The sequence below is a fragment of the Pituophis catenifer genome, unplaced genomic scaffold (assembly GCF_029215685.1).
Source record: "Pituophis catenifer annectens isolate HBS135680 unplaced genomic scaffold, rPitCat1.0.hap2 SCAF_4, whole genome shotgun sequence".
Lineage (NCBI taxonomy): Eukaryota > Metazoa > Chordata > Lepidosauria > Squamata > Colubridae > Pituophis > Pituophis catenifer.
This window is the reverse complement of record NW_027256884.1, coordinates 12,437,874-12,456,437: the sequence shown is the minus strand read 5'-3', so window position 1 is coordinate 12,456,437 and position 18,564 is coordinate 12,437,874. Positions and strand designations below refer to the sequence as shown.

At 39.6% G+C, this 18,564-nt stretch overlaps 1 protein-coding gene across 4 annotated transcripts in view; it reads left to right on the top strand.

The window, feature by feature from the left end:
- Positions 1-18,564, top strand: part of DACH1 (dachshund family transcription factor 1) — a 423,079-nt gene that overhangs the window by 365,926 nt on the left and 38,589 nt on the right. For all 4 annotated transcript variants that reach the window (XR_011600420.1, XM_070944267.1, XM_070944266.1 and 1 more), the window contains exon 7: positions 15,207-15,358. Coding sequence is in view for 3 of the 4 variants with exons in the window: in XM_070944267.1 (XP_070800368.1) it covers positions 15,207-15,358 (152 nt within the window). In the remaining variant the exon portion in view is untranslated. The remainder of the gene's footprint in view (positions 1-15,206; positions 15,359-18,564) is intronic.

The following is an 18,564-nucleotide window of genomic DNA, read 5'->3' as shown; positions in this document are numbered from 1 at the left end:
GACATCTGAAATCTAGGATCTTTTGAGTGAAATTTCAACATATATATCAGAACGAAGGGGAGGGAAGGGAAGAGCATGGATTTATAGGTGATATAAATTATAGTCATAATTCTTCTCAATGGCTTCAATTTTAAGAGGGACAGAACCCAACTCCTGCTCCTGTTGCAATCATTTTGTGGGTTTATTAAAATAGCTAAGAAAGTATAACAGTAGTAGAAGAATGGCTATGAGGAATGAGGTTAATTTCCCACACACTATTTAATTTAAGATCACAAAGTAAAACAGGAAAAGGGTGAAGGCCAAGGCTCAAGCAAAAAAAAAAATGGTCCTTGAAATTAAAGATGAATATTAGCTTGACAATTCTTGACCCGAAATTCATTCTGCAAAGAGCTTTGTTGTCCCATTATCTATTATTTTCTGTTTAATTCCTTTGCTTTGCTAGTTCTGTTTACCTCTATTAAAATGACAAAACATGTCATTTTACTGAGCTTCTTATTTTTAAATCCTTACTTTCATTCCTTTTCTTTATTGGGAATTTGCAGTTAAAACAAAAATAGCACGTATGTGAGAGATGTAGACAGATAGGTGAGATAGATGGTAGATAAATATGTATGTACTTTTATATATATAAAAATTGTTTTCAAAGCCTTGCTTTCATTCCCCCCTTTTATTGGAAACTTGCAATTAAAACAAAGGAAGGAAGGAAGGAAGGAAGGAAGGAAGGAAGGAAAGAAAGAAAGAAAGAAAGAAAGAAAGAAAGAAAGAAAGAAAGAAAGAAAGAAAGAAAGAAAGCAAACTTTTTTTACTATAAATAATTTTTGTCAGGGTTTTTTAAGATCTACTTAATTTTGGTAAGGAGTTTTATGTAACAGAAAGCATTTTTGGGTATAAGACCCAATGCCTACCAGATGTCTTTTTGTTATGCATTTAATGACTCACAAATTGCACTTCAAACTTGGAAAAATATAGATATGTAGGAATCAGATCCAACTTGCGCATTGATTCTCAGTTTGGTTGTTTTGATTAAAATTACATTTCTTCCCCCATCTCTACTGATCAGCATTCCCACGGCAGAGTTTGCTAACTTCATCAGAATTAATTGACTTGAGATAGGGATGTACAATCAGTTCAAAGCAATTAACAAAGTATGAAGGATTTTTATGCAGCTTGGAGAATATCATTTTTATTGTAGCATCAACTTTGGTGAGAGAGATCGTCTTTGGTTAAGTAATTTCTATATTGATAAGAAATTATTTTATAGCTTAATTTTTCCTCCACGTTAGAAGAATTATAGAGCTATGTTCAAGGGTGTATCATTCCTGTTTACTGCATGTCTTGAGTGAGCCCTCTTCTGTTGAAATAAAAGTTAAATGACTGTATAAAAGATAAAGGTAAAGGTTCCCCTCACACATTTGTGCTAGTCGTTCCTGACTCTAGGGGGCGGTGCTCATCTCCGTTTCAAAGCCGAAGAGCCAGTTCTGTCTGAAGACATCTCCGTGGTCATGTGGGCGGCATGACTAAATGCCAAAGGCGCACGGAACGCTGTTACCTTCCCACCAAAGGTGGTCCCTATTTTTCTACTTGCATTTTTTACCTGCTTTCGAACTGCTAGGTTGGCAGAAGCTGGGACAAGTAACGGGAGCTCACCCCATTACATGGCACTAGAGATTTGAACCGCTGAACTGCTGACCTTTCGATCGGCATGCTCAGCATCTTAGCCACTGAGCCACCGCGTCCCTGATGACTGCATATCCTGATGTAGAAATATTCATATTTATTGTCATAAATCCCTGGCATTCTTAATCTGGGTTTCCCTTTCAATTGTAGCAAACATCAAAAGGGCCAGTTCAAGCCCCAGCAGGAAAGATCCAAGTATACAACTTAAGAGGAACCAGTAGTAGCTGCAGCCCCCTGCAGCTTTTGAATATGCCCCCTTTTTCAAAGCCATATTGGTTACCTCTGTTTGTTTCATTCGCATTTTTAGATGTAGACCTGAAGCACACCAGGTGTGCTTTTAAAAGAGCATAAGTACGTCCCTTAAAAGAAGTTCATTATGTAATGTAATAAAAGATTATTTGCAGTTTAAAATGCAAATTAATTCACAGTTCATACAAGGTGGGGAACTGGAGTCTCCATTTCAAGTAACTCCTAGATGGAATTAATAAATAGGCAATCTGTACATTGGAGAACATGGTGGCTCAGTGGCTAAGATGCTGAGCTTGTCGATCAAAAGGTTGGCAGTTCAGCAGTTCGAATCCCTAGTGCCGCGTAACAGGGTGAGCTCCCGTGACTTGTCCCAGCTTCTGCCAACCCAGCAGTTCGAAAGCAGGTAAAAAATTCAAGTAGAGAAATAGGGACCATCTTTGGTGGGAAGGTAACAGCGTTCCATGCACTTTTGGTGTTTAGTCATGCCGGCCACATGATCACAGAGACGTCTTTGGACAGCGCTGGCTCTTCGGCTTTGAAATGGAGATGAGCACTGCCCCCTAGAGTTAGCAATAACTACCACTATTTGTAAGGGGAACCTTTACCATTACCTAATCTGTACATAGCATGGTGGAATTTATGGAATATTTCTAGGGGGAAAAAAACAAGTCTCTTCCCATGTTCTTATTTTCCAGTCTTCTCTCTTTTGGAACTTCAAAGATTAATAATACAGATTATTTGGGGGTGGAGTGGGGTTTTCCTCAGAAATAAGAAAGCACTTGGAGTCACTGTCAAGGAGTCAGTGGGCCTCAGAAACCCCAATTCCCACCTTCTCTTGAAATTCTTCTTGTGCAACAATTAACTGGACTCATTCAGGTAGTTCCAAATAGCTTTTGCATTAAAAAAAAAAAAGTGAATCAGCCATCCTGATGTCTTCCTTCTGTCCTGATTGGTGAAATTATATTTGTCTTTATAGAATCTGTTCCTTAAGCCAGCGGGAGATGTTCCCGAGATCCTAGTCTGGAAAATTGGAAATGTTTGTGGGGAAAGGAGAGTGAGACCTGTGAAATATTCTATAGGGAGCAAGTTGATCTCCTTGTTGGGTTATGAAGAGTGTAACCTACTCATCAAGAGGTGACTGCATTTCATCTGGGGAGCAATTTGTGCCTTGAATGGCTTGAGGACTATCTATCAAAGCTGGTCTTCCTGATGGACTTTCAGAATTGATGTTCTTGTTGAAGAATTTGGTGGATATTTTAAGAAATATATTAGGATATGGACACTCAAGATTTATTGTCTCTGGAAGACAGAAGCTTCTAAACTTTAGCCAGGCAGGGGGAAAAAAATTCTGATTTACATAGCAAGTGACTGAACGGTACTTGAGAAATTCTCCTAAATGTATTGTGGTTAAACATAGGAAATGCATGCCAGGAAGTTACTTTGGCATTTTAAACATTGTATAAATAAATAAAGATGTTAAAAATATAAATGTATCCAAATCAAATCTTTATATATGGACCAAATAAAAAAAAAATAAACCAGGGGAAAAAATCAGCAATATGGATACCATGAATATAAAAAGAATATAAATAACTCTTAAAAATTGAAAGAAAATCCTGTAACCATAACAATTAATAACACACTATTAATAAAAATGTTGCTTCTTGGAGATTTATAAAGAATAGTTATCCAGGAGAAAGGTTACGATGGCAATTAAGAGTTGTTAACAATTAGAAGTATTAACTTATTTTTCTTAAAATAATATTATAATCTTAGTTATTAGTTTCTGTTAGGTTTTTTTTATTTTTCATGTTTAAAATGTAATAATGTTATTATTTAAAAAGGAAGTATTAAGTATTGATTGCCACTGAGTATACAGTGGACATTTTAATAGTAAGACAGATTTTGCCTCTGAGTCTGAATAAGAAACAAGTTTGTGTTTCGTATTGCAATGCTTTTATTTGTTTTGCTTTCAGTGTTTCTGATATGGATACTTTCATTGTATCCTTGTAAACCACTCAAATACCCTACTGCAGGGGTCAGCAACCTGTGGCTCTGGAGCCGCATGTGGCTCTTTCATCCCTCTGCTGCGGTTCCTTGTTGCCAGTCGGTTCCACAATTGATAGGGCTTTCGGGTAGGACAGGTAGAGGAAAAAAGATGCCGCCCTAGGAGGAGACTCTATGGTGGGGGGAACCGGACTTCCGGTTTGCAGAGGAAAAAGGATGATGCGCTAGGAGGAGACTCTATGGTGGGGGAATCGGACTTCCGGTCTGCTCCAGAATTGAACGGGGGAATTCCGGTTAGGACTTTTGTGGCTCTCTAAGTGTTTAAGGTTGCCGACCCCTGCCCTAGTAAAATGAGGAAATGTACATATTTTTTAAAATAAACTAAGTAGTTGTTATTTTAGCCACTGATTCTCAAGAGTAAATTCACTGAGTTCAGAATGAGTTATTTCCAGAAAAAACAAGTTTAAGATTGAGTCTAAATGATTTTGTTCCTGAACACAAGGAATTGGGTATGCCTAGTCTAGTGAGAAGGAGGTAGAGTGTAATATGGTAGCAGTATTCCAGTATTTGAGGGGCTGCCACTAAAACGTGGGGGTCAAACTATTTTCCAAAGCACCTGAAGGGATGATAAGAAACAATAGATGGAAACTAATCAAAGAGAGAAGCAACCTAGGACTACGGAGACATTTCCAAACAGTGAGTACAATCAGCCAGTGGAATGGTTTGCCTTCCGAAGTTGTGGATGCCCCATCAATGGAGGCTTTCCAGAAGAGACACTGGACAGCTATTTGTCTGGAATGGAATAGAGTCTCCTGCTCAATCAGGGGGTTGGACTAGAGGACCTCTAGAAGGTCCCTTCCAACTCTAGTTATTCTATGTTCTATTTTCTAATATTCAGGGCTCTACTGTGTTACAGGCAGTAATGGAATTTACCTTTTTGTGCAAGCCTTTGTATTTATACTCAGTGTCATCCCAACTATTTTCAGGTACTGTTCTTCACTGTTGGTAAAGTTCAATTTTTCTAAGAAGTCAACAGCTAGACCCATAGTTCCTTTTAGAATGAAAAAAAAGAAAGTACTATAGTGTTGGATTTATTTCCCTAGAAACACATAACTGTCCATCGGTGCCTTAAAGTGAAAAATATCAATGCAGTGTAGAAAGTCATTTGGGCTGTGGTTATCTTAGATTTGCACAAATAGAGTTGGTGGATGAAATTTAGGTCCTGGAGTCACATGTTTTGCAAGCTTCGCCGATATTAATAACTGTTTTATTCCTCCTGTTGGGACAAATAGCCTCCCCATAAAACTTTTCATGCAGAATGAAAAAAATGGGGTACACACACTGGAAAAAAATATTCACATCCATCACCTACTTATGATGAACTGTCAAGGAGTATATTAAAATATGGGCAGCCTTTGGAAGGATCCCGGGAGGATGGGGGGGAGCAGGTGGGATTTAGTGATAATGGACAAATCTCAAACTACACCATGTTTTATAAGACTCTGTTTCAATCTTGTAATGTACACTTGACAATCATTGATTGTATTCTATTTTATTACCCTCCTCCTCTGCCTACGCTTCCTTCTCCTTCTCCTTCTCCTTCTCCTCTCCTCCTCCTCTCCTCCTCCTCCTCCTCTCCTCCTCCTCCTCCTCCTCCTCCTCCTCCTCCTCCTCCTCCTCTTCTTCTTCTTCTTCTTCTTCTTCTTCTTCTTCTTCTTCTTCTTCTTCTTCTTCTTCTTCTTCTTCTTCTTCTTCTTCTTCTTCTTCTTCTTCTTCTTCTTCTTCTTCTCTCCCTCCTTCCCTCCCTCTATCTCTATCCCTCTCCTTCTCTCTCACACACACACTCAGAAACACTTCATATTTTAAGTAAATTGGTAATCAGCTCAGACAACTTTGGCTGCCATGAATATTTGGGCTCTAAAATATAAATATATTTCCACAGTTCTGTTCTGCTTAAAATGCAAAACGTAACTTCTTATAAAGCTGGCATTTTCTGTTGCCATAAAATTATCTATAAGGGATAGTATTAAATACTGGCAGTAGTATATTAGAACGTCAGATCAGTTAAAATATTTAAAATACAGAATTGTCAAACAGTTATATAAGGAATGTATGTTGCTAGTATAAGTTTCAAAAGGCGAATAGTGGAACACTAACTTTTTAAATGAATGAAGGGGGGAGAAGGTGAAATGCTTGGGAAACTCAATTTATTTACTTACAATGTAAAACATGTCATCGTTAAATAAAGCATCTCAAATGTTTTAGCATTTCATTCTATGACATCATTGTGGTCAATGTACACAAGCACTTCTATTTATTTATTCAATTAAATTTAGATCTCTTCTGACTCCAGATAACTTATAATGGAAATAGTGGGGAGGAAGATAACATAAACAGTGAAAAAAGAACCAGAAAAGAAAGATGTGATACAATACGATACAATCAAATACAACTGAGACTCAACTCAACTTTCGTCGGGCCCTTAAAACCTACTTCTTTCAGTTAGCCGGGCTGTCCTGATTTTATGATGGGTTTTTAAAATTGGTTTTAAATTGAAATGTTTTAAATTATGGGCCAAATTATTTAATTTTAAAAGAGCCTTGGTAGTACAGTGGTCTAAAGCACCCTGTTATTAAGACCAGCTGCCTGCAATTACTGCAGGTTCGAATCTCGCCAGGCTCAAGGTTGACTCAGCCTTCCATCCTTTCTAAGGTAGGTAAATTGAAGACCCAGTTTGTGGGGGCAATAAGTTGACTTTGTATAAAATATACAAAAGTATGAAGGCTATTGCTTAACACATTGTAAGCCGCCCTGAGTCTCCGGAGAAGGGCGGCATATAAATCAAATTAAAAAAAAAAATACCTCCAAATTTCTGTTTCTCTATTGTTCTGTCTCAGCTCCCCAAACATGACAAACCCTCTAAAGTGAACCCTCTAAAGGATTCCTTTATTAGGAATGCCGGCAGCCCCAGCAAAAAGTGTCTCTCGCAGGCTAACAAGGCCATCCGGCCAGAAGATTAATAGTTTTTTTTTTTTGTTTTTTTTTTTATTTGACTTATATGCCGCCCTTCTCCGGAGACTCAGGGCGGCTTACAATGCGCTAAGCAATAGCCTTCATCCTTTTGTATATTTATACAAAGTCAGCTTATTGCCCCCACAAACTGGGTCCTCAATTTACCTACCTTAGAAAGGATGGAAGGCTGAGTCAACCTTGAGCCTTGGCGAGATTCGAACCTGCAGTAATTGCAGGCAGCTGGTCTTAATAACCAGCTTAATAACAGGGTGCCTTAGACCACTGTACTACCAAGGCTCTTTTGTCTGCCAGACCTATTCATCTCCACCTCCTGCCTTCTATCCCCAAAGCTAGGGTGGAGCCTTGCTAGCAGCAGTGGCTCTTCCTTCACCAGGATCGGCCCAAGGCTTTCCACTGGTCTCCCTATGCTTCTACGCAGCTATGTGTCAGGCACAGGACCCAGCTGTTCCTCTTCTTCTTCATCAGCCACATCCAGACCTGGGGGCTCTTAACTCTCCATCTGAAGGCTGACAGATGGCCCAGGTTCCGCTTCTCTCTTTCTCTCCCTCTCCCTCCCTCCCTCTCTCTCTCTCTCTCTCTCTGTAGAAAAGCAATGTTGATTCCAGTGCTTCTTGTCAGCGTCTCTTGGTGGCGCAGCAGACTAAAGCACTGTTAAGTAACACCAGCTGCCTGCAATTACTGCAAGTTCAAATCTTACCAGGCTCAAGGTTGACTCAGCCTTCCATCCTTTCGAGGTAGGTAAAATGAGGACCCGGTTTGTGGGGGCAATAAGCTGACATTGTATAAAAAAGAACACGGCATAGGGGGGCCCAAAAGCCCTACTAAGCAGGTATATACAAAAGTATGAAGGCTATTGCTTAACGCATTGTAAGCCGCCCTGAGTCTCCGGAAAATGGTGGCATATAAATCGAACCAATAAATAAATAAACTTTGTGTGGGGTTTGCCAAGAAAAGCCTTTAGCAGACTGCCAAAGACATCAAAGTTTGGTAATAAAGCCAACAGGCAGGTTATGAAGAATTTGTTTTGGACTAAGCTGAGAATGAATCAATTCTCAGCTGTTTTAATAAAATAAGTTTGTTGGGGATTGAATTGTGTTTGGTAATCACTACTTGGGCCTAGTGGTGGGTTCCTCCCAGTTCGGTCCGGTTTCGGCCGAGCCGGTAGCAGTGATGATATGACGTCACCGAACCGGTTCTCCCCCCCCCCGCCCTCCCCCCCCCACCCACCCACCCATGTTATTCTTACCTTTTATTTGGTCCCACCCCCAATCTATTGCTGCCTCCTGAGTCCCAGCTGATGACTAGAGGGAAAAAAAACTGTTTAAACTCTTGCCGCGGGGCTTCAAAGGGCCGTCCTACAGCTGATCAGTGTTAAAAGCAAACAAATGAGGCGGGTCGTAAGTGCGAGGACTGGTCGTAAGTGCGAGGACCTTCCAGAAATGACTCTGACCAGCTAGCCATGCCCACCTAGTCACATGACCTCCAAGCCACACCCACAAAATAAGCCACGCCCACAGAACCGGTAGTAAAAAAATTTAGAACCCACCCCTGCTTGGGCCTCAGTCACAACAGCAACCTCAACATCTCATGAAGGGTTTCACTGGCATTGCCTACTTAACCCAGCCCTGAGGAATAGTGTTGCTGGCGCAACATGCCCAGTTCTGTGCCTTGTGTGTTTGTGCCTTGTATCCTGGACTGTTCAACTCCTGGACTGCTTGTGTGCCTGTGGACTCGGTTACCCAGCGAATCTTGCTGTGCTGAACTCAGAATCTAAACTTATGTGATGGGGGGTGTTTTCTAAGGACCTTTTTTTTTGGGGGGGGGTTGAATAAACCCCTGTAGAATTATTGCCATGTGTGTGTGGGAGGAGTGGGACATCAAATATGGCAGTACAAAGAGTTAAATCATAATTTGTGGGAATCGGGGGTCCCAAATTCATAAATGGAGGAAGTCCCATACAGCTCAAAATCTTATTGCTTGAATTGTTCTTTACTGCTGTGACTTGTTTCTTCTTATTGTTTGGCCTGTTGGAACATCAGCTAGTAAGGTTACCTCTAACAACCAGAACAGACATTTATATTATTAATAAAGATAGAGTATCTTTATTAATAGTAATAAATATATACTACCTGTAGGTAGAACCTCATATGTAACGCAATGGTGGGTTGCTACTGGTTTGCCCCGGATCGGGCAAACTGGTAGCGGTGGTGGCGGGAGGCTCCGCCCACCTGCCCGGACATCTCTGCGCATGCGCACAAGCTTCCTAGCCCACGAGTGAACCGATAGCGGCCGAAATTGAAACCCACTACTAATGTAAAGGTTTATTTAACATTTCCTCATATGAAATGAGGTTAGCGAAATAGAAACCAGCACCCACGATCCATAGGACTTTCTGCAAATTAGTAATACGTCCTCATCAGGGGAGATTCGCGGAAAACCAGCTGTTCTTCTCCATTTTTTTTATTCTCCCCAAGGCTTTGTTTGAGAGTGAGTAATTTTTTTCTAAGACTGACAACGCAGCATATGTCAAAAAAAATTACATTTATAAAGCTCAGTTCAAAGACGGAACCAAAAATCTGTGTTCCTTGCCCTTTAGTTGACATTGTGGGTGCATAATTAAAATTAAACAGAAATCAAGAGGCCCTTACATTCATACTTTATAATGTTTTCATATTCGGATTGAAGACTACATAAAGACACGTATCTCTGTGTACCTGCTATTAGCAAGATTGCAAACTCTGGAGACGGGAGATGAGATGAAAGGTAAAACTGCTCACCCAGGTGCCAATTTCACAACTGTCTTGGTGAGAATTGTGCTTTTGTGTGTCTTACCTTAATCGCACTTTAGAGATTAGAAATGGCCAACCTTTGCTGCTTTGGAAGTTCTCCAAAGAAAATATTAAAAGCTTGGAAAAGCTTTTCCATCTTCTTCTAATTCATGGTTTTTATAACGTACTTCAAAACAAAAGTGTGAACTTCTGAAAACATGCCTGACCTTTCCATGGAGTAAGAAGTCATCTCCTTGCTCCTAGGGCTTATTCCAACTACCGACAGGCTATAGTAAATGATGGGTGGTGAAATGGAAACCACAGTAAAAACACTTTGTTGCACAACTATTAGATTCAGTCTGTTAATGAACCGTTTGCATGAAAGACTATATCCATGTCTTTCCACCTTTGCCTCAAATTTAATTGTGATTTTAGCCGCATCAGTGAATATCTCTGCAAACAGCTTTTGTAATCTTGGTGTTATGGAATGTATTCCAACGGTTTAGGAAATAATCAAATTTTAACTTCTACGATGAAAGGAAAGCTTTTTTACCCCTCCTCCTTACTTCTTGCATATCTTTTCGATGAAGGGAGGAATGTTAAGATTTATATAGATGATGGAGGAGAAGTTGCTTGGTCTAGCTTGGCAGAGGATAGATAGAAAGGCAGAAAGGAGGGAATGGATGTCTTTTTACTGCATTATAAGCTGCTAAGAGTTGAGGAAGAAAGGAAGGGAGGGAGGGAGGGAGGGAGGAAGAGGTGATATTCAGCTGGTTTGTACCAGTTCGGGCGAACTGGTAGCGGCGACTGTGAATGGGACTACCCACTTGCCCCGGCTCTATGATGTCCTATTTAGGCATGTTTTCGAGGCTGAGCGCATGCACGGGAGGCACACAAGCATGTGCAAAGGCTGGGCACATGCACAGAAGGAGCGTGCGCACACAGGGCAAACTGGTGGTAAGAAAATTGGAAACCTACCACTGGAGGGAAGGACGGAGGGAGGGAGGGAGGAAGGGAGTTAGTTTTATAAGAGGAAAGAAAGTTAAAAGAGACCAACTTCTAAAGTGTCATTTGAAGAAAGAAGTGTTGGTAATCAGAAGAGAAGGCCTGTTCTTTTATTTCCCTTGAAATATCTATTTGTAACTTAGCAACCTGTGAAGGAACATAACAATTGCTAATTGAGATAGACCAAGCTGTGGTTGAAAGACAGAAAAAAGGGTAGTTGGTAGGTTGAAAGGTTGGTGGTTGGATCATCGGGGTTGAGTAACTTGGCATCCCAAGTATTTTCTGAATAGTGAAATAGTCTAATTAAATAAAAGCCATGCTACATTTGAAATATAAGCTAAAATGCTCTGCTTCTTGCGTGCTTGAGTGTAGTGGAGTGTAATTTTGAGCTTGGTAAGTTGAAATGGCTGTCTCAGTTCAAAACAGTTTACTCTCTGTAGGAATGTGGGCCTTGCCATACAATACAGATAGACTTCGGCTTACGACAATTCATTTAGTGACCATTTGAAGTTACAAAGGCACTGAAAAAAGTAACTTGAGACCATTTTTCACATGAGCATTGCAGCATCCCTGAGGTCACATGATCCAAATTTGGTCGCTTGACAAATGACTCATATTTATGACGATTGCAGTGTCCTGCGATCCACTTTTTGTAACCCTCTGACAAGCAAAGTCAATGGGGAAGCCAGGTTCACTTCACAACTGTGTCGAGAAAGGGTCGTAAAAGGGGGCAAAACCTGGTTAACAAACATCTCGCTTAACAGCAGGAGTTTTGGGCTCAATTGTGGTCTTAGGACAACAAGATAATGTACATCTTGCTCTGATGGTCCACAATAAAGAATTCATCCGGTCATGTTATTCTCCTTATAAGCGTAATTCCATCAGTAAAAGCAGAGGTGGTATCCAGCCGGTTCAGACCGGTTCGCCCGAACCAGTAGCAGCTCTATGCCATCCTATTTAGGCACGTTTTTGAGGCTGGGCGCATGCGTGGACGGGGCCCGGTCACATTTGCGAACTGGTAGGGAAAGTAAATGAATACCACCCCTGAGTAAAAGGGTGAATATTTTCCACCTCCTCTTTCTTCTGCAGTCATTCTGAGCATCGGGTCATGATGGTCATGATGGGAAAGATCAGTGAGAAACTTTGTGTCATAAACAAACATCGCTTAGGGATACGGACAAAGGTTTTGAGAACATGTGGTATCCCTTGGTTGTTTTTATGCAAAAGGAATTAAGCATCTTCGTCTCTCACACCCTGTTAATGATTTGCTAGAAGCAAGGTTATGGCACTGCTATGTTTAAAGACAGTTGTGCTATTTTTAATTAGTTCATATGTACAATACGGTTGCTTTTCCTTTAAAAAAAAAAAAATACCAGGACTTTTTCCCAAGTTTCTCTCAGTCATCGCTTATCTCGCATCTACAAATAGCCATTCTTCCTGTATATGAGATATGCATTTGTTTTCTTTCCAATATGTTCACCCAGAGTTTATTTCATGCAGGATATAAAAAAAAAAAAAAAGACACAAAGTCGCATTATGAAAGATTATTTGTCTTTAAGTTAAACATTCATCAAAATAGTTCAACTTAAGTTCAGTCCCTTCTTCTGACATTATAGGTCAGTAGAGCTACTGTTATTTCAGTTAGCGATTGTATAAAAGAGAACGTTGAATTCAGACAGGACTGATTACATGCGTATGACTAACAAGAATTTCCTAGTTTTAAACTTGGAGGTACTCAGAAAGTGAGGAGAAAAACAAAGGATCTGTGTGTGCCTTACACAGACACATTCTTAATGATAGCTATGGTTCCAACAGTTAAAAACCTCTCAAGCGAAAGCAAGGCTTTGCAGCTTTGAAATAAAAGCACTGAAAATGTTCAGATGAACCCCGAGATATTAAATAAGTGCCCCCCAAAGTAGTGGGAAAATACAGAATATCGTAGAGATTGGTGAAAGAGGTCCCTTTGTGGTCCCATTTTCACTTTTCTTAAGCAAAATAATAGAACAGAAAGAACGGAACAGAACAGAACAGAACAGAACAGAACAGAACAGAACAGAACAGAACAGAATAGAATAGAATAAAATAGAATAGATTAGATTTTTTTATTGGCCAAATGTGATTGGACACACAAGCGATTTGTCTTGGTGCATATGCTCTCACTGTACATAAAAGAAAAGATACGTTCATCAAGAATCATAAGGTACAACACTTAATGATATCCATAGGGTACAAATAAGCAATCAGGAAACAATATCAATATAAATTGGAAGTGTTAGGATATGGTTTGAGCCTAACAAGTTGTCCAGGCAATATAAGTGTACTGTAACTTTAATCTGTAAATGTATTATGTGACTTTAATGCTGAGTCATGCCGTAATTAGGTAATCACTGGTTGTGAGAGTATTTAAGCAAGGTATTGTAACGTGTTCAGTTGCTGCTATGATATGCTGCCATTGTGTATGAAGCTGATGTGATATGCTACCAGAGTACAATATGCTGCCATAGTGAGGAGTTGCTATCTGCTATCATCGTGGTTTGTGAACCAGAGTGAGTTTGTTATTCTAACCAACTACTGTCTGTTTGGTAAGAAGATATCTGTAACTACTGGACTGATTTAACTGGCAAAGACTTGGAATTTGTTTAAAGACTATGAGACTGTTTTTCTACTATAAAGTAAGCTTTTGATAAACCAGTTTGCATATCTCTTATTCATTGCTCTCAGCAACGTTTCCTTGTGCATTTACTCTGCTGGTTGGTAACACAACACCAATATCCTTAACAGTAAGGATACAAGCAACAAAATTACAGTCATACAGTCATAAGTGGAAGGAGATGGGTGATGGGAACGATGAGAAGATTAATAGTAGTGCAGACTAATAAGATAGGAAGTTCCTTCTATCACCAATGCTCTTTCTCTTGATGTAATTTGGATCTTTCTTTTTTTTGCTCTTGTGGTCAAGAGTTGAGGTTAAAATCAGACTTGCAGAAAAAAACTTCCTTCCTTCCTTCTTTCCCTCCTTCCTTCCTTCTTCCTTCCTTCCTTCCTTCCTTCCTTCCTTCCTTCCTCCCACCCTCCTGCCCTCAATTCTAAGCAGTTTAGCATGCAGTAAAAAAGCATCCATAAAACCCTACATCTTCTTTTAACAACACTTTAATTTGCAAAATTAAACATTTGCTCATTTCTCAGAAGGCCAAAAATGAGACAAAAGTTTAAATAACTACCCTGAATTGGTGTTTAGTAGTAACTCAGCATAGATTATATATTTATTTAAATTCAGAAGAACTACTTTCTTGTGTGAGTTTCTTTCTTCTTCTTTTTTTTTTGTACTTCTGCATAAACAAGAGTTTTAATCTTCCCCCCCCAGTCTTCTGTAAAGTACAGCTACTTTAGAGAAAACAATCGAAATGCATTATACTGAAAAACTGGCGCCTTAGGCTAGCCGCAGTTATAACTTAATTATTCCTTTCCTGTTTAAAGGTTTTCCCATAGTTCTCTACCTTTAATACTTTCCCCGCAAATGACAAAGCAGAAGGATAGTCCCCCAAATTATTCTTTTAAAAAATAAATTACCGCCAACAGTGCTGCTGTCAAGACTGCCATTGCTATCTATTGTCTTTGTAATGGAATTTTCTGAGGGAGATTTTAAAAACAAAAACAAAAAACAACAACCTCCTATCTGAATTTGTTGCCAAGAAAAATAGGGAAGAAACATTGAAGTTATTTTCAGACAACTATGTCGGAGTTTTCTTTATGCAAATACATTGTTTAATTGTAGAAATTCTTACAAGGTGGTGAAAAACAAGAGTTTGTATTTTTGAAAAACTGAACAGGCTTGGTAGTATCTATTCCAAATGGAATTCCCAATTTCCACACAACTTTGGAATAGGTGTAGGGCAAAGAGAGAGACCAAAATTTTCACATCTCTAAGATGTCTGCTGGAGTGGAGATCATCTCTTCAGAAATGGGCAGTTAATTGAGGAAGACTATTCATTTTGCTGTTGTTGATGAAGGAGATAGTTGACTCTGGGTAAACACACAGAATAATTTGAACATAAATCATAAGTGGTCCATATAAAATATGTATCATAGCGAGAAACATTCCATTGTCCATATAGACAGTGCGCAGGCTAAAATGAGATAATTGGGAACTTACCCATAAAGTCAGCCTAAATATATTATCACAAGTATGTGTGAGATAATATTAGTTTTAAAAAGATTCTATGGCACTGTAAACTCAGTCTCATTAGAGGCTGCATTTAAAAGGCTTATAAAGTTACTCATTAATGCTATCTGGTTGTATCTCCACCGCTTTTTCATTAAAGAAAATTCAGCAGAAAGCATTTTCTCCTGATAGCAGGAACCAATTTGCAATAAATGTTCTGGAAATCACTAGGGAAGCCATTACTGAGGTCTAATAAAAACAGACAAGCGTAACTTGTTCTATATTTTTGTTTCAATCACATACAGATGAGACCCCGCTCTCCACACCAACCACAAGAGACAGCCTTGACAAACTTTCGCTAACTGGCCACGGACAACCTCTTCCTCCCGGGTTCCCGTCTCCTTTTCTATTTCCTGATGGATTGTCCTCCATAGAAACCCTCCTGACAAATATCCAGGTAGGTCGCCACAGAGCAAGGCACAAAAAAAATTCCTGGGAACAGATGTCTTTCACTTCAACTAACACTTCATTCATTTGAACTATTAAAGGCAGCAACGTAATCAAACAAGCTTTAAAAATCCACCTTTTTTTTTACAACCCTTTAATCCCATTATTTGGGATGGAGTCAGGGCGACAGAATGTTGCTGAGCACTTACTGGCCGGTCACCTTTCCTAACACCTACAGTAGACATTTTCTCTTTGTGCCCTGATAAAGAAACATCTGTCGCTGCCTAGGATTGAACTCTCAACCTTCTGAGTGGGAGGCGAGCGTCTTCACCTCTCGGCTAATGCACCGGTCTAAAAATCCACCTAAATGCCACTTATAAAATAGGATTCATGGACAAATGTGCTGCTGAGACTTTGGAGATTCTTCTCTGTTGAAGAATAAATATTCACAGGGATCATTCTGAATTCATTTTTTTTTTATTTGATTTATATGCCGCCCTTCTCCGGAGACTCAGGGCGGCTTACAATGTGTTAAGCAATAGCCTTCATACTTTTGTATATTTATACAAAGTCAGCTTATTGCCCCCACAAACTGGGTCCTCATTTCACCTACCTTAGAAAGGATGGAAGGCTGAGTCAACCTTGAGCCTTGGAGAGATTCGAACCAGCAGTAAATTGCAGGCAACTGTGTTAATAACAGGGTGCGTAGACCACTGTACTATCAAGGCTCTTCTGACTTCATTGAGGGCATTCAATTGACTGAGCCTTTTGGAATGAAAAGTTTCCGATGGCATTGATTGACCTGCAGAAATATGCCTTTAATACAAAAGTCGCTTTAAGAATTTGTGTTTCAAACAAATGTGTTTGAGGATAAAGATAAGGGAGGTACTAGGTTTTCTGAAAATTTCCTAGGAAGGATTTCTAGACATCTCCCTATGTTTAAAAGAAGAACTAACTAGGAACTTCCTTCCTAGTATGAATATAATTTAGAGTTACTAGTATTAAAAGCGACAAGAGAGGGGCATGGTGACCTAGTGGTGAAGACACTCATCTTGAGAGTTCAATCCTAGGTACCGGCAGATGTTTCTCTCCTAGGGTACAATGAAAAAAAAAAATCTGCTGCAAACTTTGTGTGATGTCAGGAAGGGCATCCGGCCAGTAAACACTCAGCTCTAGCCAGCCACTCCAACTCTAGCCTGAATTAAGGGATTACGGGGTTGTAAAAAGGAAGTTTTAGTGTTGAAAGAGACAAAAAGGAGAGAGAGGTAAATAGATGAGAGACAGAGAGAGACAGAGACACAGAGAGGGAGGGAGGGAGGGAGGGAGGGAACTTAGAATAGTTTGCAAGCTTAGTTTACACTGTTGAAGTCCTAGAAGACTACTGAGCACCACATTAAGACTTAATAGATTCAGGTAGATTGGGGTATCAAAGATTAATATAATAATAAACCATAAAAAACAGCATTAAAACTCTCTATGAAAAACGGGAGCGTAATTATGCTCATAAATTTTTAAGATTCCAGACATGAGAGGTGTACAAAATTAATAGCTGGTTTGAGAAAGGATAAAAGATATTTATTGTTTCTGTGTTGTTATTTAGCCCTACACAGGGAGATACCTAATTCGATCCTATTATCCAAAGGAAGCTGAAAATTAAACCACCAAGCAAAAGTCAAGCCAGGGTTCCCCCAACTTGGCAAAATTCTCTCCAGCTTCCTCTCTGAGGACACTTTTGTTAGCCAAAGGGTACATCTCAGTGGTGAAATCCATATTTTTTTACTACCAGTTTTGTAGGCGTGGCTTGGTGGGTATAGTGTGGCTTGGTGGGCGTGGCAGGAGAAGAATACTGAAAAATCTCCATTCCCACCCCACTCCAAGGAAAGGATACTTCAAAATCCCCATTCCCTCCCCACTCCTGGGGGAGGGTTATTGCAAAATCTCCATTCCCACCCCACTTCTGAGAGAAGAATATTGCAAAATCCCCATTCCTTTCCCACTCCTGGGGGAAGAATATTGCCACTGCGTCCCTTTTTCTGGATTGGAGAGAGATCCGAATCACGGCGTGTTGATTCTGAACCAAGGACATACATAAATATCTTAGCTTGAACATGTTGGTTTCCTTATGAACAAGATTTCCCATCGATCAACCTGTAAAATGGCATAAATAGTGCCTTTAGATTCACTTCCAGAAGATGCTTCAGATAGCAAATATAGCTTTGGTCTGCAATTCATGAAGGCACTTTTCAGGGGAGCCTGGGAGATGATGTGGTTGCCTTCCTTAAAGAGTTGTAAGAGTTCTTTTTTTTTTCCAAAAAGTTTTTTATTTTTTAAACAAAAACAACATTAAAACATCAACTTTCCAAACACTTACAGACAGTATTTTGATCGGTGAAAATCATTTCGTGCTCTCAAAAATGTTCAAACTCTCATTATATGACAGATATTCTTACCTCTAACAGAAAAAAAAAAAACAAGTGCTTAAACATTTTATCCAAATTTCATTTCATATATAATATTTCATCTCCAGGCTTTATTATTTATCCATTAATAAAATAATTCCCATATCAAATAATATTGCTTATCTTCCTGTTCTCTTATTTCAAATGTCAATCTACTCATTTCAGCACAGTCCAACCTTTTCTTAATACTTTCTTCGTCAGTAATCATCTTCTCTCCTTTCCATTTTTTTGCAAATACAATTCTAGTCGCTGTTAATATATTCACATTCAAATATTGTAATTCTTTGTTGAATGTCTCTGGTAAGATCCCTAATAAAAATACAGAGTTGTAAGAGTTCTATAAGCCACCTCTCCCAAATTATTTATGAAGCTATAGACACCTCGTCCCAAAGGTGCTTTTTTCAAGAGGCAACCAGACTTTCTTGTTTTTCTTTGAAGACGTTTCGCTTCTCATCAGAGCTGAAGAAGCTTCTCTTGGATGAGAAGGGAAACGTCTTCAAAGAAAAACAAGGAAGTCCAGTTGCCTCTTGAAAAAAGCACCTTTGGGACAACCATGACTTGGATCAGTGATGGGTTGCCCCCGGTTCACACCGGTTCTATAGAACCGGTAGTAAAACTGGTGGGAGGCTCCGCCCACCAACCCCAATGTCATCAGAATGCTTCTGCGCATGTGCAGAAGAGTGGGCGTCCACACGAGCAAAGAGAGAGCGCACACGTGGCCCTGTGGCGAACCGGTAGTAAAGTTAAGTAGAACCAG